At 43.3% G+C, this 27,549-nt stretch overlaps 1 protein-coding gene across 2 annotated transcripts in view; it reads left to right on the forward strand.

Moving 5' to 3' along the window:
• The window catches only part of LOC126412218 (protein kibra), a 205,144-nt gene that overhangs the window by 160,545 nt on the left and 17,050 nt on the right, over nucleotides 1-27,549 (forward strand). The window contains exons 1-3 of one of the 2 annotated variants that reach the window (XM_050081705.1): nucleotides 23,573-23,683; nucleotides 23,787-23,895; nucleotides 25,360-25,519. In XM_050081705.1, the coding sequence (XP_049937662.1) occupies nucleotides 23,603-23,683; nucleotides 23,787-23,895; nucleotides 25,360-25,519 (350 nt within the window). In that variant the 5' untranslated portion in view covers nucleotides 23,573-23,602. Of the gene's footprint in view, nucleotides 1-23,572; nucleotides 23,684-23,786; nucleotides 23,896-25,359; nucleotides 25,520-27,549 lie in introns of those variants that run through there. The other variant, XM_050081703.1, reaches the window with a different exon arrangement.

Consider the following 27,549-nt stretch of genomic DNA (forward strand, 5'->3'; position numbering starts at 1 on the left):
TTCTCGATAAGCTAATTCACACAGATTATACAGCGACTGGGTGCAACGAATAATAAAAAGCTCACATATCAGTTGTAATGCCGTTCGGAAATGGAATGTAAACTCTGCATGGTGTCGTCTCAGCGTTGTGCTGTTTTCTTTCATGGAGTTGGTATTTTAAGAATATTTGATGTGCTCAGGAAAGGTTTCTATCTGTGTTGTCCGAAACGTCTACTTGCTGTGGCTTTCGAAAGCTCGTGGTTTGAAGAAGTACAGTGTCTGCAACTTCGAATCATATTTTCGATCTGATCCACCCACAGAGCCTCTGTAGCCCAGAATTCCTTCTATAGATGTAAGAAAACATGGGAGTAATTTTCTGTCGAAGCGGCACGTAAGTCCTGTGAAAGAAATGAGTTTCATTGTTGTGGAAGAAGTGAGTTTCAGTGTTATACACATTACAAAATGTATGAAGCATTTCCGGTACATGCCTCTACGGCAAATTCTTCAAGCCTTTTTTATGCAACCGCACAACCAACAAACTAAACATCGGTTGACCATGTGATGTATAGGTTAGAATAGCTAACACTTATACTAAGTTATATTTGTAATGCGAAATATTTTCAGTAGGCTAGTTAGCGAGCCATAGCTTTCAGGTATCGGTCGAAAATCATGTTGCACACCCTCAGCTGCTATGAAAACCAGTTTTTTTAAAAATTACTCATCAGGCACAAGATTCTTTTCAATTACAGCTTTTATCTACACAGCTAGTTTATGGAAAAACTTCTTGTGTCTGATGATGATGAAGAACAAGGCGAAACTACGAGCAACAACACATATTTTCATAGCAGCAGACGGTGTGCAACATGATTATCGACAGTTTGTACTTCGCTTTTGATTAGGCGAAGCGAATCCTGTCGGACAAGATTATAACTACTGACCTGGCGCTCACTTGTAGTGCTAAGTCCTCTTTGCAGCGACGGAAAAACTTATTGCTCCTGGCTGATGGACTGTTCCAGTTACTGGTACACATCCTCTTGACGTTGATCTCTGCTTCCCCATCTCAGAATCGGGAATAATGTTCTCTTAGACTGTTACAGACATTCCAAAGAAACAACACGAGAGCTGTGGCCTCCTGAAAGAAGCCTGACGTTAATTATACCCCAGGTCAAGCGATCGGGAAGATAATTTCGAAGAACAAGCGCCGGTTGTTAGGAGCAGCCCGCAGGGCTACGAGAGTCCCAGCCGTGTCTTGTGCCTTACAGACAGCTCGTTTTTGTCTCATCACATCGGTTTTCATTCACTGTTCATGAGAAGCGCATCCCTCAAGCCCCCTGAAATGGCTTACTCAGAAGGTTCGCAAGACGTGCCTTTCATTCTCCACCATCTGCCGAGAAATCGTATTGAAGAAGTCACGACGAGTGAAACGAATCAGCAGGCGGTTTCAATTGGCACTCGCTATATGCCTTGAGCTGTTTTTTGTGCTATTAAGTTAAGTCATTTTTCCTTTATTTGGCAGTAATAAGCACACAGAAGACTATACGCGTTTCACAATCGGTTGGATGATGAACAATTAGATGATGAAGAACTGATCACTTGAAAGTTACTTTTCAGGGGAAATCAGATTATTGCACAAGCTTGCAGATTTTCGAGTAATTATTGCTGCTAAATAAAGGGTAAATGACCATAAATAACTCCGTTGTGGAGCTCAGTTCGAAGAAAACTAGTAGTTAACGAGAATTTTTCGAGAACTTCCTCTCACTGCTTCACTGTCGAATATAATGTCGTCACAAACTGTCCCAAACACACACACACACACGCACACACACACACACACACACACACACACACACACACACACACACAATCGCGATCGCTCTCTTCTCTTAAAAGAAGTAATTTTGCTTTCTTCTTGTGTCATTCGCGTATACTACTGCACACAAGCGCTGCCTTAATAATGATGTGGATGTTAGGACAGTTTGTGACATATATCATCATCCACAATAGTGAAGATAATCTATTAGTTTCGAGGCTTACATGAGAACGGCACGCTGGAAGATGAAACGTTACCCAAATTTCAGGAAGATGTCTGCTAACATGTTAGACACAGTTTTTGAAAAACAAGGCTTTGGGTAATTCTCGATGCCGGTAAGGACACAAATCACATGCAAGACTATGTAGCGAACAAAATACACAACGAATAAGGGGTTATACCAGCTCCTAGGACTATTCCCGACTTCTCAATGGTGTTATTAACTTCATTATGACGTTTTCATTAATTTATGTTCCTGTGCTTCTCTTGTTATCCGTTTGTGTGCTCCAAATGACTTTGAGTTTGGACGGTTATGAATCAAATGACAGAACTGTCATTCCAGTTAAGACAATCAATTATATATATGTTTCGGATCTATGTATCTGTCTGGACTGAAGAGGCAATTGTCAGTTTACTATTTATGTTCTATTTTGTAAGCTTACAAATGGCACTATATTGAAATGTGTTCTTCAGTCTATTGTAGGATACAATTCGTGTTGAATCAGTTCCAGCACTTCAATATTTTGTTTTTGTGCTTATGTACATATATGGTGGTTTTAATAAAGGAAAAAAAGATAAAAAAAAGCGGTTCTAGGAGCTGCAGTATGGAGCCGCGCTGATGCTACGGTCGCAGGTTCGAATCCTGCCTCGGGCATGGATGTGTGCGATATCCTTAGGTTAGTTAGGTTTAAGTAGTCCTAAGTTCTAGGGGACTGATGACCTCAGATGTTAAGTCCCATAGTGCTCAGAGCCATTTGAACCATTTTTGCACTGTGGGAACATTCAGTAAACAGACTACCCTATGTCACATGCCACGTGACTGTTCTTGGTAACTTTTAACTTCCTAAGGCAGCTCGACTTATGCTAGGGTCGTACTGTGCTGCTTGAAAGGCAGTCAGACGCACGCTGCACAGTGAAATACTAATACTGTTGGGTGTTACTTCTTTATTAAATTATTCGATGACACTTTGGACTTCGTTTCTTACCTGCATTCTGCCTCCTTCGCTGGATTTGGTTCAGTGTTTGGACTATGATGGAAAGGTATCGTCTCGGCGCCGAAGTTATCACGTTATGGTAACGTGCCGATGTTCTTTCTTTTTTTTTCTTCTTGGGGAGAAATGCACTTCCTGATAACTAGATAGTCCTGGATTAAATTCTGGGTCTTGCTCCTATTAAGCCTGGTGATCACTATCCTGTTATCTGGGAAATTACTCTTTATCGATAATCGGGAGTCAAGCCCTCATTTATTCGGCATATAGGAGCAAACATCGAATGACTTTGAGAATTGGTGACGGTCTATGGGATTTCGCCATTGCCTGAATTGCCTTAATGGTAGACGACTGCTTGGGAAAAGCAGAAAATCAAGTCGAGAGTTCTACTACCAGTTCTTTATTCTCTCTCCAGGTAAGCTGTTACTACGATGAGGGCCTGATGTATCAAATTCTTGTACAGTGTGTCACAGACGTCCCGGTACCCATAGTTCGAAAGAGTGTTTTACACAGAGATATATGTTGACATCTTGCGGAGCATCTCAGAAGTTATTCTTCGAAAGCCTTCCTCAACACTTTTGCAGATTTCTTCACCAGTCGCATACGGACTTTCAGTCACGTAGGAGTTAACTATTCTCCGTAATGAATTGACTGGCGTGGTAAGGTCCTGGGAAAACTACATCTGTCCTGTAAGACTTTCGATGCATTGTGCACTCGTCAGATCAAACATTAACACACTTAACCGGCAATCGGCACACGGAAATTGTGCCAAGAAAGCATCGCAGGTTGCAACCCGCTGTTCCATGTCGTCAGATAACTCATTCAGAAACAGTGGTCTACATCATTTCACTTTTAAACCTTTTTTTAATGTGATCATGCCTTGTCGACTGCGATATCTGAAATTCAGCTGCTCTTTTGCGAATGGATTTCGTTGCAGACTGCTCATTTGGTTGAGCGATGGTGTTACACGTTTGCTCTCGCATTTTCTTAAGGGGTACGGGGACTTATCTGAAACACCTTGTTGTACAACGCAATGTAGTCAAAGAAGATTCTGCCATTCAAAATGAATTTCCCGTCGGGTGAGTCTGTGTTTACGTATGAAACTGAAATACTGTAACCGCTTACTCGCGGACACGGTGATATACGGACATCCGGGTTTGTCAGAGACTCGCGGACGCCACCATTGTCAGGTTGCGGCCGTGTTCAACAATGGCGCGCAATATTTTTAAATGATTTAAAATAGGTCACTGTTTGTTTATGCCGTACCCTGTTTGAACAATTGGGGATTAAATTCATATTTAGAGTTTGATCGGCACTAAGCACTGCTGCAGACGGATGTCCAGATTCCGTAATAATTTGTGATAATTCCATGAGACTGGCGTGCATTGTACGTACTACCTGTTATTGTTCGAAATGGAAGCAGTTTTCCCGCAGTTGCAGTGTGGTACATTGCTTTTTAATTCGACAAGCTAAAACGTTATTTTAATATTTAAACTGGAAGTTACGTCCGAGAGAATCATTTCTTAACCACATTCCGAATTTTAAATGTAGTTATTATTGCGTAGACTTCAGCTGTTTAAGAATTTGTACTAAAATACCATTAAAACAAGCCGAAAACCTAGCTCCTCAGATTGAACTCTTTGAAATGTGTTTGCGCGATGACCTGCATGGACGCATATAGTGCTGCTTCAGGTGTGTTCTGAAGCCGGACAACAATTTGTGCTTGTTTATAGACTAGAAAACGTATACTATTATTTGAACAGTTTACCTTTCTCGTGTCGCACGTCAGTATTAGTCACGCGGGAGTGAGCGCGGAAGTCACTACTGTTGTACGTAGCTTAAACAATACCACTTGCAGACGCTACCGCGCTGCATATTCTTAGGTGGCACTGCCTGTCCGCAAATCTGCGGACACCAGCTAAACAGTCCTAAACGCCGGATCTAACGTGTTAACTATTGCGCCGCCTCGATTAGTGTTTGTTATTGTTTCAAATTAAGAATTCTGTTGGACTTCTACGATGTATTGTTGTGATCTCTTGGCAAGAAAGGCGCTTCTTAATGACGTACATAGATGGCAGTTTTAATTTCGCTTCTTGAGATTTTATGAAATTACTCCAGACGAAGAGCTTACTGCATTTAACGTGCGACAACGTCGTTCGATTCATAGAATTCCACCAAAATACAAAAATTCGTGTTCAGCGCCCATGCTGCATCTAACGATACACTTTTAGACCTGCCAACGTTACATCAAAAACACATTTCACAGCGGACTTGAATTTTTATTCAAGGAAATTTCTGACCCCCATTAAAAAAAAATCTAAAATGCATCGCTAATATACGGAGACAATACTGTGGACGTTTACACTCTTTTATCAAATTTTTAGGAGTATTTTCCAGTTCTAAATCGAAAGTTGCGTATGACTGATGACGACTGCCGCATGGAATCTTCAAAAGTACGCTCTGTTTGTGAGGTATTCCACCGCCAGCGCGGATTCACGGTCCGTTGGCGCAGAGACGCGACTGTACCGCGCGCGAGGAAGCGTTTGGCAACGGGGCCACAGTTCTGGCATAGCATAGCTTTATATCCTGGCGCGGCGCGGCCGAGCTAGCGGCCCCCACCACGCGCCACGCTCTCCCCCTCCCCTCCCCGCCACCTGCGCCCGCCTGCCGGCGCCGACGCTACCTGTGTTACGCAGGGCGCATAGCGACCACACGGAAACGGGCGAGCCCGCCCGAGCCGGTCCGGCGCTGCGCGGCGCGCCGCAGCCGGACCCGGCCGGCTATCAAGGTTACGTGCGGCCGCCGGCTACGCGGTCTATCCCATCGCCGTGTGTACATCACAAAAAGAAGGCGGAGCTCCAAGGGGGAGTACTTGTTGTATCTTATTGCCCCGTATGAGGTGGAGATACGCTCTGCCGACTGGCGATATCTCTGATATACCTCGAGGCTCCTATAGATGTCATTTCCCAAACAGTGAGATAGCAGTACTTGATAGCCAAGTCTGCATACCAAAACAACGAAAGAGGAGGAATGCGAGTAATATCTCAGGGGAAGATTGATGTCAGATAGATAGATAGAGAGAGATCATGTTTGAAAGAAAATAAAAAGGGGAATGGATCGTGAAATACTAGGAAACTAATTTAGAAATCAAACATTTCTTTTTTTCATTTCGTGGAGCAGCCTGACAGCCTGTTCAGTCTTCACTGAAGCCATCCGCTCTTCGGCCATCATTCTATGTACAAAAGAATGAGGTGACAAAAGTCATGGGATACCTCCTAAAATTGTGTCGGACGTCCTTTCGTCCGGCTTAGTGCAGCAGCTCGACATGGCATGGACTCAAGTCCCTGGAGGTCCCCAGCAAAAATATTGAGCCATGCTGCCTGTATAGCCGTCCGCAGCTGCGAAAGCGTCGCTGGTGCAGGATTTTGTGCACGAACTGACCTCTCGATTACATCCCAAAAATGTTCGATGGGATTCATTTCGGGCGATCTGTATGGCCAAATCATTCGCTAGAATGGCCCAGAATGCTATTCAAACCAGTCGCGAACAACTGTGACACGGTGACATGGCGTATTGTCATCCATAAAAATTCCATCGTTGTTTGGGTGACTTGAAGTCCGTGAATAGCTGAAATTGTCTCCAAGTAGCCAAACATAACCATATCCAGTCAGTGACATAGCCCATTCCATATAAACACAGCCCACACCATTATGGGGCCACCACCAGCTTGCTCAGTGCCTTGTTGACAACCTGTGTCCATGGCTTCGTGGGGTCTGTGCCACACTCGAACCGTACCTTCAGCTCTAACCAAATGAAATCGGGACTCACCTGACCAGGTCGCGGTTTTCCATTCGTCTGGGGTCAAACCGATATGGCCACGAGCCCAGGAGAGGCACTGCAGGCGACTTCGTACTGTTAGCACAGGCACTCCCGTCGGTCGTCTGCTGCAATAATCCACGATCGCCAAATTTCACTGCACTGTCGTAACGGATACGTTCGTCATACTGGTTTATTCACGCAGTATTGCTTGTCTGTTAGCACTGACAACTCTACGCAAACGCCGATGCTCTCGGTCGTTAGGTGAAGGCCGTCGGTCACTGCGTTGTCTGTGGTGAGAGGTAATGCCTGAAACATGGTATTTTCGGCACACTATTCGACACTGTGGATCGCGGGATATTGAATTCTCTAACAATTTCCGAAATGGAATGCCCCATACGTCGAACCGCAAATATTCTGCAAATGCACTGCCCGTCTATACCTTGTGTATTCGATAATATCGGCATCTGTATATGTGCTTGTCGCTATCCCATGACGTTTGTCACCTCATTGTATATGTACACTATCCGAACATAAGCATCCGGAAACCCATGACTGATACAGTATTGACCATTAGATGTCACGAGAGGCGGGACGCCAGTATAAAAAGTGGCGGGGTGTATTGTGTTGTCTATGGACGTGCAGTAACAGCAGAATGGGTCGGTCATGAAAGATCAGTGACCTCGAACGTTGACTAGTCATTAGATTTCACCTGAGAAACAAATACAGGTTCGAATCCTGCCTCGGGCATGGATGTGTGTGATGTCCTTAGTTAGATTTAAGTAATTCTAAGTTCTAGGGGACTGATGACAGAAGTTAAGTCCCACAGTGCTCAGAGCCATTTGAACCATTTGAAACAAATACTCCAGAGATATTTCAACCCTTATAAAGCTGCCCAAGGCGATTGTTGGTGATGTGATTGTGGAGTGGAAATGCGAAGGAAGAATCACAGCTAAACCAAGACCAGCGCAGAGCCCGCGTACTGTCGGACAGGGGCCGTCGACCATTGCGAAATGTGGTTGTAAAAGGTCGCATGAAATTAGCGGAAGGAATCAGTCGTGATTTCCAGTGTGCTACCAGCAGTCCAGCTATCACAAATACTGTGAACAGAAGATAAAAAAGAACGGGGTTATTGATCGAGAAGCTCCTTATAAGTCACACATTTTTGTAGTCAGTGCTGAGCGACAGTTAAGGGGTGTAAAGAGCAACGCCATTAGACAGTGGATGACAGGAAACGAGTGATTTGGAATGATGAGTTAGGCTATATCCTGATGCAATCCGATGGAAGGGCTTGGGTTCACCGAATGCCTGAAGAACTTTACCTGCCATCATGTGCAGTGCCAACAGTGCAATACGGAGGAGGTGGTGTTACGGTATCTGGGTGATTTTCGTGGTTACGATGTGGCCTCCTTATCGCCTTTAAGAAAACGCTAAATTCCGAAGGACATGAACACATTTCACGTCACTCAGTACTGTGTATAATAAGGAACAGTTCGGTGAGCATGAATGTTTGGATCAGGAGGACTGTGCACACTGTCGTAAGCAGCACCTATGAGACATTTCTTTGTGGACATTAACATTCCTGAAATGGACTGACCTACCCAGAGTACCGACGTGAGCTCAATGGATCACCTTTGGGGCGAGTTACAACGTCAGCTTCGCTCCAGACCCCAGCTGTCCAACACCACCTTCTCTGGTTTCGCACCTTTAGGAAGAATGGACTGCAGTTCCTCCACATATTTTCAGACGCCCGACTGAAAGTGTCCCCAGCAGAGTACAAGTCGTCATAAAGGTGAAGGGTGGCCATACTCCATATTAATGTCCGCTAAAACGTGTCCGGATACTTTTGATCGAATAGCGTACTTAAATACGTTACATTGTAACTTTTTATCTAAAGAAGCCCCAAGAAGCACTCACTTTGTAAGCATAACTGTGCTCCGATTGTTGAAATTGGAGGCTGCGATGAACTACGTAATGGTATAAAGTAAGTAACTCTTATACCGCAAACATAAGATCAAAACCATTCACTAATACTACTATGCGTACTCTCTACTATGCGTACTCTCTGTTAGAGACACAAACGTATGGAGTAGGCGGAAAGCTGCAATTTATTGCAATACGCGGTGAAATTCGGACCGCGGGGCTACATTCGTATGTGAACTTTGGTTCATTTATACATGAGAAAAAAAAGGAGTAGGTCTTACGAAGGACACCTAGGACTCGATGTGCAATGTGTACTTAAAGAAAGGATATGTGTGACAGCAAGTGTGTTTTTTATGCTCCTTTGCGTGCTTCGCAATCTGATCTACAATTGTAATGTCATAAATGAGTTTAACGTCCCGTCGACATGGAGGTAATTAGAGATGGGGCAAAAGCTCGGATTGTGTCAAGCATGGAGAAGAAAATCGGCCGTGCCCTTTCAAAGGAACCATCCCGGCATTTGCCTGGAGCGATTTCGTGCTAACCACTGCGCCACCTCGCTCGGTCACTGCACTGCAGACGTATAAAGAAATGGCAAAAAATTGCAATAGCGGTCTATGTTATCAAAGTTTTTTTTCGTTTTAATACCCACTTACCGGAAAAAAAGAGTTCTTGCAATTAATTTGTAGAGTAATACTAATTTTTTTCCATTGCGAATTGCATAAAGGAAATCATACATTGTGACTTTGAATGAAAGAGGTGTTGGATTATAATTTTTGGGATGTTCCGCGATGCCTCTCCCTTGTTAATCTGACTGCTGTTAAGCGTAGACCAAATAGGTGCATGCCCAAACGATGACACGACCGCAAAATGGTAGCCCAGTGTTGAAGCAATGTCCGCTTTGCTTCGAAGAGTGCCGAACGGTATACGTTGATTTGTAAAAATATAGACTCTGGTCTATTAACGATAGGGTGATCTAGGATTTCGTAACTTCCCTAATTGATTGGTATCGTCTACGGATTCCATAACTTCTGTCATATAGTGATCTTGTTTGATTAATAGCTGTAACTAATAGAAGGTGTGATTGGTTCAAAACTGTTCAAATGTGTGCGAAATCTTATGGGACTTAACTGCTAAGGTCATCAGTCCCTAAGCTCACACACTACTTAATCTAAATCATCCTACGGACAACCACTCACACCCATACCCGAGGGAGGGCTCGAACCTCCGGCGGGACCAGCCGCACAGTCCATGAATGCAGCGCCATAGACGATACTGGCAAGAGACGGTCCCGGGAATTCCAAGACGGTATCAAAATCTCTACAGTACTTAAAGAGTCTATCCAGGAAATAAGGAGAAGAAGCGATCACCAGACTTCAGTTTATATTGTAGATAGTGAATATTTAATACAATTTTTTTTTATTTACTACCTAAAACATGTTTGCAAGCAGTAATATTTCTCTATTATGCTTTTGGCGGATGACGAACGCAGTGTAAGTTCCAATGGCAGAAGGACATTTTGTATGTGATATAGTTACAATTCAACAGTTTTCAGATTTTTTTCCTTTACTTGTACAGTGAAACCTGGCTTCTTGCCAAATTTCATGAGTCTAGATCAACAGAAAGTATTTCGAAAGGTTAGCATGATGAGCGCGAGTAACAAAAGGTGTGACACAGATGATCGTCTCTTTTGATTACTTTGACTTAGAAGTTTAATGTTTTTACACCTCCCAGGGACTGCAGATCTTAATATACGACATAAATTTCAACTTGATATGGCTGCCTGTTCTTAACAGACGGACAGGCAGAGTGACTGACTGACTGACAACAAAGCGATCGTATAGAGGGTCAGTTTTCACCGAGTTTGGTACCGAACCCAACAAAAGAAAAAGAAGCAATGGTGTAATATAGCATCGCATTTCATGAAAAACACATTTGTCCATTGTGAAGAACACATGTACAGGAAAAATAGAACGAATATTTCGCATTTTATGCGGCCTGAATAGCAGAGAGAGAGAGAGAGAGAGAGAGAGAGAGAGAGAGAGAGAGAGAGAGAGAGAGAGAGAGAGTTTATCACCGTTTCATCGACTCATGAAGGTAGTAAGCACATTTTTGGTAGTAAGCACATTGTTTCGGCGCTGTACATACAAATTGAGCGAATCGCAGATGTTTTGAAACAAGTGCGAGTAATTCAGTTGTTTGCCTTCGTGTTCGAGACGGTTCCGAAATCAACTCGACGTAGTAAAGGAGTCGGTGAGACAGCGAAGACGAGGAGACCGATTTAGACGCGCATACTGCGGCGAGAACTTGAATGACCGGCTGCATTCCATTGTGGACATGCCGTCGCTCGGCGATTTTGTAAGGGAATTTCCTGGAGGAGTGCCAGAAATTCCTGTGGCCGCGGAAGGCCAAACACTTGTAGGTTGTGTGTGCACTGCGCAGGCGCGGCTTCTCATCGACTCTGCTTGGGCAGAGACGAGAGGCGGGTTTTCTATCACTCCTCGCGTAGGATATCCATCCGTCCAGTTTTTATCGGGACAGTTCCTTTCTGAAAAACAAAAAAAGTTCCGCTGTCACGACAGTTTTTTGGGACGCTCAAACAAAAAAATGGCTTTGAGCACTATGGGACTTAACTTCTGAGGTCATCAGTCCCCTAGAACTTAGAACTACTTAAACCTAACTAACCTAAGGACATCATACACACCCATGCCCGAGGCAGGATTCGAACCTGCGACCGCAGCGATAGCGCGGATCCAGACTGTAGCGCCTAGAACCGCTCGTCCATCCCGGCCGGCCGCTCAAACATCCCGATTTGTTGTGATACCGCTTGGCCAAGGTATTTTGCGCTAGCAGTTTACTGCGCAAATATATACGCTGGGGAGCGCCACTTCTACAACTTGCCCTACAGGCTTTGTTTATTTACTGTTAATGTTTTGCACTGATGGTGATACCGATTCATATTAATATGTATTTTCGATTGGTTCCATTGTGATAAGCAGCCTGAAGACTAATACAGTGGATTGAAACGGTGAAGACTTTGCTCGCTGTCAACACACACTTTAATGGGGTATCATTTCCTCACTTTTATGTCAAAATCTCAAAAGAAAATGTACTTCTTGATTAAGTACATAAAACCGAAAAATACGGTGACAGTACAGCAGAATAATTGCAAAAAGTCTTTTGGCTTCATCTGAATGCGTGATGCAACGACAAACTTCTGTGTCCATTAAAAATTTTGTCAGAACATTTTTTGTTCCGTTTTTTCATAACAGTTGAAGGTTTTCTTGTAAACTTTTTAAAATGCCTCGTTTTTTAATAAAAATGAAATGGTCACCCTATCCTAGCGTCACACAATACTCTTTCTTCGGAAGTTGTGTCGATATTCGCAATACCTACATTCGTAATAATTTTTTGAAATTAGCTGATACAACTTATTGTTTAAAGTGTTCATCGACTGTTCAGTTAAAATCATAGAAGACATGACAGTATGAATACCCTCGCGAAATCTACACAACAGTTTTCTCTTTGAATCTTACCCTCACGTTTATCCATTCGCTGCTTCCTCCGTTCCTGTTTTGCATCAATCCTGCTTAAAACGAATTGCAATTATGCAATGTATAACGTTTGCCGGGATCCAATGGAAACAACAGTCATGTAATGTTAGTAAAATCACATGTCATTGTTCATAAAGGAAGCTACAGGGCGAAGCACGTTGTTTTCAACTGAAAGCATTTCTCATAATACGCTTTCTTACAGCTATAATTACGTCACAAATAATTTAAAAAAATATGGAAATAAAGAGAAAAGTGATTTAAAAAATTTTTTACTGGCATTCGTGATTGAAATGGAAATTCTCACTTAGTCAAATAATTGTTTACTTCAATTAAAAAATGTAGGTCTGTATTCAACTCGTTGAATACCACTTTAGTTGCGTGAGTGACTCGCTTCTCTATCTCCGACCTTTGATCTGGCTTATCCAGTCAGCATAAGAGGATACATTAAGGTAGACTCCGAACCAAGATACAACTTAGTTTTTTCCATATTAACAGAATGACAAATATGAAAGGAGTGATTAAAAAACCCTAAGGTTGACTTGGGACTGAACCACACAGACTTTGGATTCGTAGTCTGAAAGTTACCCATTTTTTTCCAGAAATGAACACTTCGTTAATCATTAATTTCATTTAGTACGTTAGCAGCAGATTTGACGTTAACAGATCAAAAGTTACTTTTACCCGAAATAAAAAAAATAAATAAAAGCTGCTGCTGCTCAATAAAATGGACTCACTTTGAGACTGTGTGATTTAACGATTCACTTACTTTCGTCGAATGCACCAGTTACACAGGGGCGACTAAAGTCAGGGGGTAGCTCCTAATATTGTTCCGGACCTCCTCTTGCCCGGCTTGTCGCAGCGACTCGATGTGGCAAGGACTCGGCAAGTCATTGGAAGTCCCATGCCATGAAGACTCTATAGCCGCCCATAATTGCGAAAGCGTTGCCGATGCAGAATTTTGGGTATGAATTGACCTCTCGATTGTGTCCCATAGATGTTCAGTAGGTGGCCATATCATTCGCTCGAATTGTCCAGAATGTTCTTCACACCAATCAGGAACAATTGACATGGCGCATTGTCATCCATAAAATTCCATCGTTTTTTGGGAACATGAAGTACATGAATGGCTGTACACGGTCGCCAAGTAGCCGAACATAACCATTTCTAGTCAATGATCGGTTCATTTGGACCAAAGAACCCAGTCCATTCCATCACGCTATTGTTGTGGAGATGGCTCCATGGCTTCGTGGGGTCTGCACCACATTCGTACGCTACGATCGGCTCTTGCCAGCTGAGGTAGGGACTCACCTGAGTAGGCCACGGTTTTCCAGTTGTCTAGGGTCCAATCAACTTGGTCACGAGCCCAGGAGAGGCGCTGCGGACGATGTCGTGCTGTTAGCAAATGCACTCGCATCGGTCGTCTGCTGCCACAGCCCATTAACACCAAATTTCGACGCACTGCCTTAACGGATGCTTTCGTCGTATGCCCTACTTTGATTTCAGCGGTTATTTCACGCAGTATTGCTTGTCTTTCGGCACTGACAACTCTACGCAAATGCCGCTGCTCTCGGTCCTTAAGTGATGGCCGTCGGCCACGCGTTGTCCGTGGTGAGAGGTTGTGCGATAATTTAATATTGTCGGCACACTCTTGAAACTGTGGGTCTCGGAATATTGAACTCCCTAACGATTTCCGAAATGGAATGTCCCATGCCTCTAGTTCCAGCTACCATTCCCCGTTCAGAGTCTGTTAATTCCAGTCATGCGGCCATAATCACATGGGAAACCTTTTCATATGGATCATCTGAGTTCAAATGACAGTTGCGCCAATGCACTGTCCTTTTATACCTTGAGTACGCGATACCGTCGTCATGTGCGTATGTGCGTATCGCTGTCCCATGGCTTTTGTCATCTCATTGTACGTATACATGTTCTCGTAGTGGTATTTTCATTTTCGTTAAACTCCAGAACCTAGACAAAGTAAACTGTTTCTCTGCTTTGTGAGGTGAACTTCCGAAACACAATTCCAGATAGAAATGTAAGCTAGAGCTAAAGTAATGAGCTCCGTTTCACATCAATCGGCACTGTGTTCGTAACGTTTCGGAAGAAATGCCTCTCTGTTTCCATGTTCGAACATGCCTTCCGGAATATCACGGACACACTGAGCGTTGACGCTGCTAGAAACCCGAGAAGATTTTATTGCTCTGACGCCTCGTGAAAACCTTCATTCGCGTAACATCCAAAGAGATTCTGGTCGTATGTGAAATATGTTAGCGGCAAGAAACAATCAGTGCCTTCACTGCGCGATAGCAAAGGAGATACTATCGAAGACAGTGCTGCCAAAGCAGAGGTACTAAACACAACCTTCCGAAATGCCTTCACAAAAGAAGACGAAGTAAATATTCCAGAACTCGAATCGAGAACAGCTGCCAACATGAGTAACGTAGAAGTAAATATCCTCGGAGTAGTCAAGCAACTTAAATCACTTAATAAAAGCAAGTCTTCTGGTCCAGACTGTATACCAATTAGGTTCCTTTCTGAGTATGCTGATGTAGTACTCGTAGCTCCATACTTAAGAATCATATACAACCGTTCGCTCGACGAAAGATCCGTACCCAAGTTGCACAGGTCGCACCAATATTCAAGAAAGGTGGTAGGAGTAATCCACTAAATTACAGGCCCATATCGTTAGGATTTTATAACATATATGGTGATCGAACATTATGAATTACCTCGAAGAAAACGGTCTATTGACACACAGTCAGCATGGGTTTACAAAACATCATTCCTGTGGAACACAACTAGCTATTTATTCACATGAAGTGTTGAGTGCTATTGACAAGGGATTTCAGATCGATTCCGTATTTCTGGATTTCCCGAAGGCTTTTGAAACGGCACCACACAAGCGGCTCGTAGTGAAATTGCGTGCTTATGGAATATCGTCTGCTATGTGACTGGATTTGTGATTTCCTGTCAGAGAGGTCACAGTTCGTAGTAATTGTAGGAAAGTCATCGAGTAAAACAAGTGATTTCTGGCATTCCCCAAGGTAGTGTTATAGGCCCTTTGCTGTTCCGTATCTATATAAACGATTTTGGAGACAATCTAAGCAGCCGTCTTCACTTGTTTGCAGATGACGCTGTCGTTTATCGACTAATAAAGTCATCAGAAGATCAAAACAAACTGTAAAACGATTTAGAAAAGATGTCTGAGTGGTGCGAAAAGTGGCAGTTGACCCTAAATAGCGAAAAGTGTGAGGTCATCCACATGAGTGCTAAAAGGAACTCGTTAAACGTCGGTTACACGATAAAGCAGTCTAATCTAAAAGCCGTAAATTCAACTAAATACCTACGTATTACAATTACGAACAATTTAAATTGGAAGGAACACACACAAAATGTTGTGGGGAAGGCTCACCAAAGATTGCGTTTTATTGGCAGGACACTTAGAAAATGTAACAGACCTGCTAAGGAGAATGACTACACTACGGTTGTCCGTCCTCTTTTAGAATACTGCTGCGCGGTGTGGGATCCTTACCAGATAGGACTGACGGAGTACATCGAAAAAGTTCAAAGAAAGGCAGCACGTTTTGTATTATCGTGAAATATGGGAGAGAGTGTCACAGAAATGATACGGGATTTGGGCTGGAAATCATTAAAAGAAAGGCGTTTTTCGTTGCGACGGAATCTTCTCACGAAATTCCAATCACCAACTTTCTCCTCCGAATGCGAAAATATTTTGTTGACACCTATCTACACAGGGAGGAACGATCACCACGATAAAATAAGGGAAATCAGAGCTCGTACGGAAAAATGTAGATGTTCATTCTTTCCGCGCGCTATAAGAGAATGGAATAATAGAGAATTGTGGAGGTGGTTCGATGAACCCTCTGCCAGGCACTTGAATGTGATTTGCAGAGTATCCATGTAGATGTAGATGTAGAACATTCGGTCGTACCCAAGAGATTTATTGTTCTTGTAAAAGACGATATTTCCAAGGTACCGGCTTCCGTAGACGTAATTGTTGAAGAGCGGACATAGCCAGCGGAGGGCCTGGGCGGCTGCCTAATTGTTGGGTCCTGCACCGCGCCGCGCCGCGGGCGCAAGTGCAGGCGCTGGCAGAAGGCTCGTAAACGGTAGCACCGGCCACGGTAATTGGCCGCCAGCTTCCGTTCGACGCCGGTGGCGGCGGCGCAGGTATAAGCGGCGGTTTTCTTTTAGCCGGCAGCTCGGCATAAATTTCTCCGCGCCTGGGTCTCCGCCCGGGGCACGGCGTGGCGCGCTCGCAGGTCATCCCGAGTTCCTCAGTGAAAACGGAAGGACGCAAAAAGCGGGGCCTCGATGGGCGTGCCAGCTTTTTTACGAGCATCCAGCTCCGGGCGGCTGCCCGGCGGGCGCCTGGCTTTGGATTCACGCAACTGTTGTTGCGCCTTATCTTCCCCGTTTGACGTCCTTTCACCGCTGGGACCACCACAGACACCTTCCGTTCATGCCAGCTAATCATTGACCCGAACGCGTCAGCTGCATGGTCACGTGACACTTCTGAGAAACCATTGGGGGGGAATCCCGTACGCACTGTGGCGGAATTAGACAGCAAGTCGAAACATCGATCATGTGAAACCCAACTCGCACTTTTCTCACGTGGCATATTGAAAGCTTTGGAACAAGGCAGTCAGATAGATGCAGTATTTCTTGATTTCTGATAAGCATTTGACTCAGTACCACATAAACGCCTATTGTCAAAATTACCATCATACTGGATATCAAGCAGAATTTGTAACTGAGGATTATTTGATAGGGAGGATGCAGCAGGTTATCTTGGATGGAGAGTCATCGTCATATGTAGAAGTGACTTCAGTTGTGCCCCAGGAAAGTGTATTGGGACCCTTGCTGTTTATGTTGTACATTAATAACCTTACGGACAATATTAATAGCAACCTGAGACTTTTTGCAAATGATGTAGTTACCTGTAATGACGTACTGTCTGAATGAAGAATACTCAGTCAGATCTTGATAGGATTTCAAAGTGGTGCAAAGACTGGCAACTAGCTTTAAATGTTCAGAAATGTAAGATTGTGCACTTCACAAAACGAAAAGCGTAGTATCCTGTGACTACAATATCAATGAGTCAAAGTTGGAATCTTTGTAGGGATATGAAATGGAATGGTCACATAGGCACAGACGTGGGTAAAGCAGGTGATAACTTCGGTTTACTGGTAGATTACTGGTGAAGTGCAGTCCGCAAAGGAGACTGCTTACAAATAACTCGTGCGCCCTATCCTAGAATACTGCTCAAGTGTGTGGGACGCGAACCAAATAGGACTAGCGAGGAATATTGAACGTTTACAGAGAAGGGTACCACGAATGGCCACAGGTTTGTTTGACCCGTGGGGGTGCTACAGTGTTGCTGAAGAAACTTAACATACAGAATCTTACAATAGATGTAAACTATCCCGAGAAAGTCTACTAACAAAGTTTCAAGAACCGGCTTTAAATGATAACTCTAGGAATGTACTATAACCCACTATGCATCGCTCACATAGGGATCGTGAGGACAAGATTACAATAACTATAGCACGCACAGGGGCATTCAAACAATCATTCGTCCTGCGCTTCATACGTCAATAGAACGAGAAGGAACATGAATAACTGGTGCAATGGGACGTACACTCTGCTATGTGCACTTCGCGGTGGTTTGCAGCGTATGGATGTAGATATGGAAGTGGTTGGCGTCCATGCGTGATGAAACGTCTTGTTGACGTTTTGTATGTGAAGGGCTAGGGGATTGCTGATGCCTGTCGTAGTCACCACCTACACTGGAGGCAGTCTGAAAAGTACCGTAGTTATAGTCCGATACAAGATGGTCGACATTTGACAGACAATATTTGACAGTTAGTGGGATTTACCCCTCCCACCACCAATACACCAGCGGAATCCTGGCACTGTCGTCTGCCACTGTGTTATCATTTCCGCTGCACAAAGAGGTGCACTTGTCAGTTTCCCGGTATGAAACATTCTAGGCGCGAAAGTTTGGCCTGTTTCAGGAGAAACCATAACTTGACCCCAGTTAAAAATTAAGAACAGATTTTTGACAATTTTAGAGACACTACAGAGATATATAGGGTTTCGGAAATTTCCGTTACGAACTTCTAGGGGTTGTAGAGGAGGGCGAAAACATTAAATTTTGAACGGGAACCCATGTCCGGAAAAGTCATCCAACGACGCTACAGAGCGTCACAGTTTTAGGCAAAGGCGCCTGTAAATCTATGAATAATAAGCAGAGTGATTCCGCGATGGTGTTAAAAACTTTTAAGTACGATGAAGACGGGTAAATCTATCAGTTTGAGGCAATGGTCGCTGGTTTGGAAACAAACGAGTCGAAAGTTACAATCGAAAATCGTATCTCTGGCAGTGGAATACATGTACCGGTAGTGTTGTTGCCAAATATGTAGAGTAGGCAACTTTCAGATGTGCTAGTATGGACAAAACAAGGAAAAAATGTCCATTACATATGGGCTCTACACTGTATACCTGAGGAGCTGTGAGCACTTCTTCATCCTCGCTAGTGTGAAACACATCTCCACTATTGAACAAGTGCTGATAGCTCTTAAGATATGCATTTTAGAGCTCGTTTTTACTATACCTCTTTTCTTGTCTTGGTCCATATCTACTTCCCTACAATCTTAGCAACAACAGTACCGGTACATATGTTTCGCTGTCAGAGGTATCAGAACGGTTTTAGCTTTTAACTTTCGATTCGTTCGTTCCGGTACAGGGATCCTTACCTCAAACTGATACATTTATCCTTCTCCATCGTCCTTGAAAGTTGATGACATCATCACCCTGTAGATACATACATTTACGGGCGCCGGCTCCTATAACTTTGACGCTGTGTAGCGTCATTGGAGACGTTTCCGGACACGCGTTCCTGTTCATATTATGTACTCACTCCCCTCTAAAAGACGGAGAAGTTTGCTACAGCCAAACTTGGCATTGCACGGATATTCATTTCGCCAATTTTCTATTAGACACGAAAAAAAGGAACTGTGTTTGAAATGTATAAGTACAACGTCCCAATCCAGAAACATGATCCCGTACAGTTCCTGTAAGCTGGGCGCAGCTACTTTGCGAGGCTACACCGCGATTTTGTAAATGTCTCAATGAGTAATGTGTCGTCATACGTCTGTAACCGCTACTGTCTCTGCTGTCAAGACATTTGCGCTTCGCAGTTGAAAGCTATCAAAAGCGCTGTCAGGTGTCCGGGATTTCCTCGGCTGTACGAATGCCTTAGTAGTACAGAATAAATGTATTAAAACATCATGCATGATGCGGCAGTTTTTCACGCACATAATTTTTTTATGGGGTCGTATCTCCTGAACTATGTTAGGCAGGTGATCCTTACCCCCACAGTGATTGATGGAACACAGTAAAGGATATATCCACCAAGTATGAAAGTTTGGTTGAAGTCGCTGCAGTAGTTTGGGAGGAGATATGAAACACACACACACACACACACACACACACACACACACACTCACATGCATACATTTTTATAGTATGTATGGATGTGACTCTGGAATTCTCACTTAGTTTTTGTAAGACATATATTCAGGGAAACGGCGTCTAGTATGGGATACTTACTCCAGAACTGGTATAAAATTTTTGTTGCTGTTTTTAAATATGGTATAACTGTGTAAATCCTCCACTTGAACATCTATTTTGGTGTAAAAAAAAATTCTAACCAAATCTGCACACAGCAAAAAAATATTTTCTAAGACTTAAACTTCTAGATGTTAAGAAAAGCGTCGTGTAGTATTGGTCATACAGCAAAATATAGGTTTCTCAATAAAAAAGTGTTTTTGTGGTACACAAACAAATTAATCTATTTGCATAGACAATGTACAAGGTAATAAAAAAACAGCTGCTTAAGAAACCTTTCAACTTGTGGACCGAGGTTATCTGTAAGCAGTTTGAAATTTTCTGCCAAATCGTAAGCCAGGTTTTGAAACTCAATATTAACTAGCGGCTTTAACCTGAAATCCAAATCTCTCGTGTGCGTTACAAACATTTCTTCGTAACTTTCTTTAAACGTTGATTTAAAAAACAGTGTCTGAGGTGTCATAGATGGCTGCTGAGGCCCTACGATGATATCAGTCTCTTTTGCATTATAGTTCTCGGAACATCAAGACAATCGCCAGCAGCCCTTTCGATCACTGAGCCTTCCAAAACACGCTAAATCGCTTGACGCATTGCAGACTCGCACCACTACCCTCGACACTCACCGGCACAGTTCTTGGTCAGCTTTGGCATCAGGCCTTAAAAACAAAAATGGTTCAAATGGCTCTGAGCACTATGGGACTCAACTGCTGTGGTCATCAGTCCCCTAGAACCTAGAACTACTTAAACCTAACTAACCTAAGGACATCACACACATCCATGCCCGAGGCAGGATTCGAACCTGCGACCGTAGCAGTCGCACGGTTCCGGACTGCGCGCCTAGAACCGCGAGACCACCGCGGCCGGCCCTTAAAAACAGAAAGAGTTATTTTTTTATTGCCCTACCACCCGAGGTTACATATGAAAATATGCGGGAAACAGAAACCGGATTGAGTGAGCGGAATTTCATTATGATACAATTTACATTAGACTGGTTATAGTAGTCACCTTTAACAATATTAACGGATGTTGAAAATTATACCGTAGGTCAGTATTGACACTCAAAAACAATAGACTTGTGCATAAAGTGTTCAAAAAGCACCATAAGGGCAATTTATTTTCGGCCATTCGTAGTATCACCAGCACTTTCATATCGACATCGTACTCTTTATTGCATCTCAATACAATTCTGCCACCAACGCAGCGTAGAAGGCACATTCAGATCTTGCACGGTCATTATTCACTGGTCATAGAGCGCATACGTAGTATTATTATGCTTAATTATTACTATTAGATTTTTAATTTGGTTTGCACCCGATAAGACACCAGTCTCAGGTAATAATTGTAAAATCAAACATATCAGTATTGTTTACCGCATGTTGAGAGGGATGCCCTAAGTATATATCCTTTCTATCCATGTAGTGCAGTTGCATGAGGAACAGCGTTTGCTTTTTTACCATTGTTAGAAGGTGTTGCTTTCTCCTTCCCATTCGCGGATGGTTTTACTCACTCCGCAAAACTCCGCGGTAGACTACAGCGTTCAAAGGTAGTAGAAATGTAAGCCTCGGATTTTATCGTCAGATGGCACCATGGTGCACATAAAAAGACAGTCTCGGTACATTTAACGCCAATTAATTAAAATGGCGCAAATTTCGGACGCTGATTCAAAACGTTTACGCGAACGACTCGTTGCACTGACTTGCTGTTGCTGCACATTTGATGCTCTGTGGATGTGGCGGCACGATTACAAGAAAACAGAGCAAGTCTATTCGGTCTGACTTTAACAGCAATGAAAAGTGATATGTATAATTACGATTAATAAATTTTCTGGTCAAATGTTATGCAGTAATTGAGGTGAACTCTAATACAAGTCCGTTATTTGTAGTACATAATACCGACAATTTAAATAGGCCGCATCTAAATGACATTCTAAATTTTTCATCAAAATGGAGCTCAAAAGGAAATGTCTACTCCTATCATAGGCCGAATTAACGGAATTCTCATATACTTCTAGAAGTGATTTCCATTGATTCCGCCGGCCGAAGTGGCCGTGCGGTTAAAGGCGCTGCAGTCTGGAACCGCAAGACCACTACGGTCGCAGGTTCGAATCCTGCTTCGGGCATGGATGTTTGTGATGTCCTTAGGTTAGTTAGGTTTAACTAGTTCTAAGTTCTAGGGGACTAATGACCTCAGCAGTTGAGTCCCATAGTGCTCAGAGCCATTTGAACCATTGATTCCGCTACCCGCTACACCTTTCGTTTAGCCAATTTTAGCATTACTTGGCTGGCCGCTGTGGGACAGTACCATGGCTTTAGAATCCACTGTATACCTTGTATTTGTTTGGCAATTTTAGAATGTTACTCCCTGGGACGCCCAATGATTGGCCCGACAGAATTATGCTGCCCACCGCAACACTGCAATAAATAATGGGGCAAATTAGAAAATAAATAGTTTATTAAGAACGTTCTAAGTGCCACATTGGGAAACTGACTCGTTCTAAGTGCCAATAAGAAAGTTTTGGTTCCAGGTGCCATTAATACAGAGACACTGAATTTTGTTACAATACAAGTACATAAATGGAGCAGAAATATTTTGTAACTAGTAGAAAATCATTTCTCATTTCTTTTACATTCTTTGGTAAGCAAATAATTAAATTAAATTCATGAAAAACTTTTTCGATATGCGTTCTGTTTCTCACACAACTCAATTCTTCTGTTTTGCAACATATAAACACGGCTGGTCTTGAATGCACTGACATCTTCTGTTCAGCAACAATTTTATGTATTGGATCGACAGTTGGAATTCCTGAGGGAAGCATTGCTCGTTACAAAGACCATATGACTTCCACTAACAACCTTTTTGAAACATTTTTCTCCGCGATTTGACGCTTTGAACTAGTCCAGGGACATGCAACAGAGTACCGACAACACAATAGCACTGCTACACGTTTTTGAAAAATACTGACTCTTAGAACTTTTCCACTTCCACACTTTCCAGTTGAATCCAGGCTGTCTTTGGCAAGTCTCTGCCCCATCTGTCTGGTGGCCTTCCCCTCGGACGTTTTTGGCCCAATTTATCAAAAAACACCGAATGGAATACCTTCGAACAGATAGGACGGAGACTAGCGAATGACAGCTGGATTCCGTTGGCAACGGGAAGTTCCAGATGTACAGAACTGGAAAAAACCTGCAGCGATCTTACGTTGCACGCCAACTCAAAGAGGCCTCAGCGCCATGTGATTGAACTGACTCTTGATAGTAGTCTACGAGCTACGATAAAATATGGTAACAACAATGATGTATCAAGCTCAGCATAGTTCTTTATAGTTTACGACGAGAGCCCCTCGCGTTGTATTCGTGACGAGTTGTTTGGTATGAAGCGGCCGGGGGACGGGGCGAGTGCGCGAGTTTCCGCTGCCCGAGGAAGAAGAGCCGCCCCCCCGCCCCGACGCGTCGTTGGAATGCGGAGTGCATTCCTTGCAGGATTTGGAACGGACGGTACCAGGGCCGCCCCACCCGGCCCCCGCCTGTAGAGCGAGCGATCCATGCCCCCCCCCCTCCTCCTCCGGCACCCCAGGCCTTCGCAGCGGGCAGCGCAAGCACGCGAGCTGGGCCCCGGCAGTAGCCGCAGGGGAAGCGCAGCGGCGACACGCCAGCCGCGCAGAAATGCTGTTCGTGTGGCCCACGCCGCCTTACCCTTACTGCTGCCGCGGGGACCTCCTCCTCTACGACGAGGACGATCCCGCTGTCAGTTTTGCCCACCACTGTTCGACATTCTAGCAGCCTGTTTGCTTATTTTTGCAGTTTTCCGTGTTGTCATCACTAATGCGCTGTTCGCATTCTTTTTCAGGCGAAGAAGGAGATCTACGACGTCAAACAGCAGAGGCTGTACCTGGCGCAGGACGAGTACAACCACCTGCACAATGTCCTCACCACACTGAACACGTCGCGGACGAGCTGTAAGTACTCAAAACTTTCTCTTCGTGTCGCGACGTCTCAAACAGTGAGTTGCTTTGAGTGCAAGTGAGCGAACCGAGGGCGACGTGACATTCTTCTGTGTTTACGACACACAGAACGGTGTTCGAAGTGTCCATCCGGCCAGCTGAATGGAGCGCTGCGTCAGAAGGCCGACGCACATTCCTCAGTTTAGACACGTGGCCTTCAGTGAACATTGGGAGGGATTACTGACCCGCCCCTCCTCCCCTCCCCCCCCCCCCCCCCCCCATTCGCCCTGCGTTAGGCATAACTGCATGCCAAAAATTTATCAACAATGCTTTTGAGGTATCTAATTTTTTCGAGATTCGATTACTGACGTAATACTGGGCACATTTCTTTCACTCATCACTATTTCTTTTAACTTTGCAAATATGATCATTTGTGGGACGATACAGTTAAAGGATGCTACTAGAAGTAATGTTTTCATTTTACGAATTCGATGTTATTTTGCGGTGTTGTGTACTCGAGATGTAACAATCGTGGTCCACAGGCAACACACAACTGCCATTGTATCTAGTGCAGACTTCCAAGGGTGCTATTAGTGGTCCAAATTGTTCACGACATTATTGTAATAGTGCATACCCGATCGTCTCTCTAACCCACATTTGACCCCCCCCGCCCCTTTCACTCCCTCACCAAATTGCAAATATCATTGGAGCTAGAGTTGGACACCAAATTTTACACCTCTGACAGACTCAAAGACAGATAGCTCATTCACTAACACAGAAATCTTTATTTTCACTTAAACTGTGGTGAGCAGGGGCTTGCCCTGAATGAGCAGGCTCACAAGTTTTAATACTGTCAGAAATTGGGGTATAAATTTCAAGACCATAATAAATTATGACTCCAACATACCAGCTGAGTGCCCTAGAAGGAATGGGGTATGATCAGAATTCCATCCCCTGCACAGTAACAACCCATTGAAACCCTATTTCACAGATTTTGTCTGTTGACACTCAGATATGCCTTTGCTCATTTTTTCTCCCCACTCATCTTGTCAGAAAACACACACACACACACACACACACACACACACACACACACTACATTCATCTATCTTTCATCTCTTAAATTTAATTTCTCTGTCACTATATCATACACCTTTAGTGCGTTTAAAATCTCTTATTGTTGTCTTTGCATGTGTGTTTATTTAATTTTCATTTCTACAGCTAGATATAGTGCTTAATGTCCTATTGTAAATAGCTACATTTTCTTTAAAGTTTTATCTGTTACTTTACTGTGTATGTTAATTTTTCCTTCCCAGTGGGTCTATCTGAGAAATAAGTTTTCATTTCCAAAGGGTTGACATTTGTCATTGCATATTTAGTAGTGCCTTTCTTCCTATTTCATTTATTTTATTCTTTATGTAGTTTATTGCTTACACTGTGTTTGTGTTTAGCATAACCTGGAACTCCTTGTTTTCACAGTGTGCTCCAGCTCCAGCAGTTTAAGCACAAAGTATGATCCGGACCTCCTGAAGTCGGATGTGGCACTAGCTCGGAACAGGGTTTCCAGATTGAAGCGAGAGCTGGAACAAATACGTGCAGAGATGCACTGCACCCAGAGAGGAGTGGAAACACTCTCTTCGTAAGTACCAAATAATCGTAGCTTAGTCAGCACTTTTTGAGACATAATATTGTCAACACTGGCTGTACGTAGTACCATTATTGCTTCATAAACTTTTTTATGTCAATATAATTTTGTGATATTGTGCTCTGTTGATTGTCAGTGGTACTTTCATTCTGGTATTATTGTTATCTACATTATTAAATTTGCTCTATGGCTTATTAGTTAGTAGTAACGGGTGTGCCAGTGTTCATAGTAGGATATTAAAAACACACAATCAGGCAGTAACTGTAATTTATATATTACCTCTTATGTCTATTAATAGTTAAAGGTATGCCATTTACTAATGTGTAAATCATTGTCCATTGCGTGGATTACGTTTTGAGTATTGCTCCTGTCAAACGATGCCCTTTCTGCACAATACAGTCATCTAGGCGGCATTGGAAGCTTTCCATAACTCGGCGTAACGTATTCCATGGGACATTGTCGACAGCAGTTCTGATGCGATCCCTCAACTCAGGAATGGTGGCCAGAATTTTACATGGATTTCTTACGACAGACATTTCCCAGTAGAGTAATTTCCCCGTTTTGGTGACGTTTCCTGGCTGCCTCTCTCACCTGACCTTTCATGTGCAGACTTTTTCCTTTGGGCTACCTGAAGCAAGAAGTGTTCCAAACACATTGTGCCACCATTCCTGAGTTGAAGGATCGCATCAGAACTGCTGTCAGCAATGTCCCAGGGAATACGTTATGCCAAGTTATGGAAAGCTTCCAATGCCACCTAGATGAATGTGTTGTGCAGAGGGGGCATCATTTGACAGGAGTCATATTCAAAAATTAATCCACGCAATGGACAATGACTTACACATTAGTAAATGGCATACCTTTAACTATTGATTGACATAAGAGGTAATAAATAAATTACAGTTACTGTCTGATGGTGTGTTTTTAGTATCCTACTATGAACGCTGTCGCACCCTGTATAATCACTACATAATTTTGTTTATGGCATGAATGAGGAGAAAATAAGTCTGACATCATTCAATCAGTGCAATGTTTTGTGTGCCAGTTTAGTGTATCCTCTTTCATCAGGTAGCAAAAATTTGGAAATTTACTTTGACAGTGTGTACATAAAGTGACATGTTCAGATTATTGATTTAGCAATTTTGGCTGTGGTACGATCTTCGAATCCTTCGCAGTGGCTGAAACTGTAGTGTATTCACACTATTACCCAAAATTGTCCTTTATATTCAAAACAAAGCCCTTGAACTTAAATCTGCATTCATTCTGCACTTCAAGGTTTTGTAGTGAGGTCATCAAAATATGAGTACACTGTTGCTACCGGTGTATCTAATACAGAAAACATCTTTTATTTGGAAGGAGAGAGGTAGATCTAATAAACAGTTATGGCCATGAACTAATTTCAAATTTTAAGATTTTATGCTGTTAATTAAGAAAGAGATGCCAGATGTTTTGTCGGGAATGTAGTATCATATGACAGTGAACATGAGCTGTCAAAAAGAAAGAGGAAAAGTAATTAGGTAGTAGGTAGCAGATAAAGTATTGGCAGAAGTAAAGCTGTGAGGATGGGTCGTGGGTCTTGCTGGGATAGCTCAGTTGGCAGAGCACTTGCCTGTAAGCCAAAGGTCCCAAGTTTGCGTCTTGGTTCAGCACACAGTTTTAGACCACCAGGAAGTTTCATATCAGCACACAGTCTGATGCAGAGTGAAAATTTAATTCTGGAAACATCCCCCAGGCTTTGGCTAAACCATGTCTCAACAATATCCTGCAAGGAAAAGTCATTAAAGTACAGGAAAGAGAGGGAGAAGAATAATATGACACAGAAAGCCAGATGACATTAAAAGTGGACAAAGTCACCAGCAGGTTAAGGAAAAGGCACAAGTCGGAGGAAAGTGCAGTGCATCCAGTTGATACCTGCTGAAAGGCAGGTACACAAGAGAAGAAGCTGCTGGAGTGCTGTCTGTTGAGAGTCACACATCACTCTTATGAAAATAGGAGGAGACCGATCAGCTCTAACAACCCTCATTTCT

This window comes from Schistocerca serialis, chromosome 7, assembly GCF_023864345.2.
Source record: "Schistocerca serialis cubense isolate TAMUIC-IGC-003099 chromosome 7, iqSchSeri2.2, whole genome shotgun sequence".
Classification (NCBI taxonomy): domain Eukaryota; kingdom Metazoa; phylum Arthropoda; class Insecta; order Orthoptera; family Acrididae; genus Schistocerca; species Schistocerca serialis.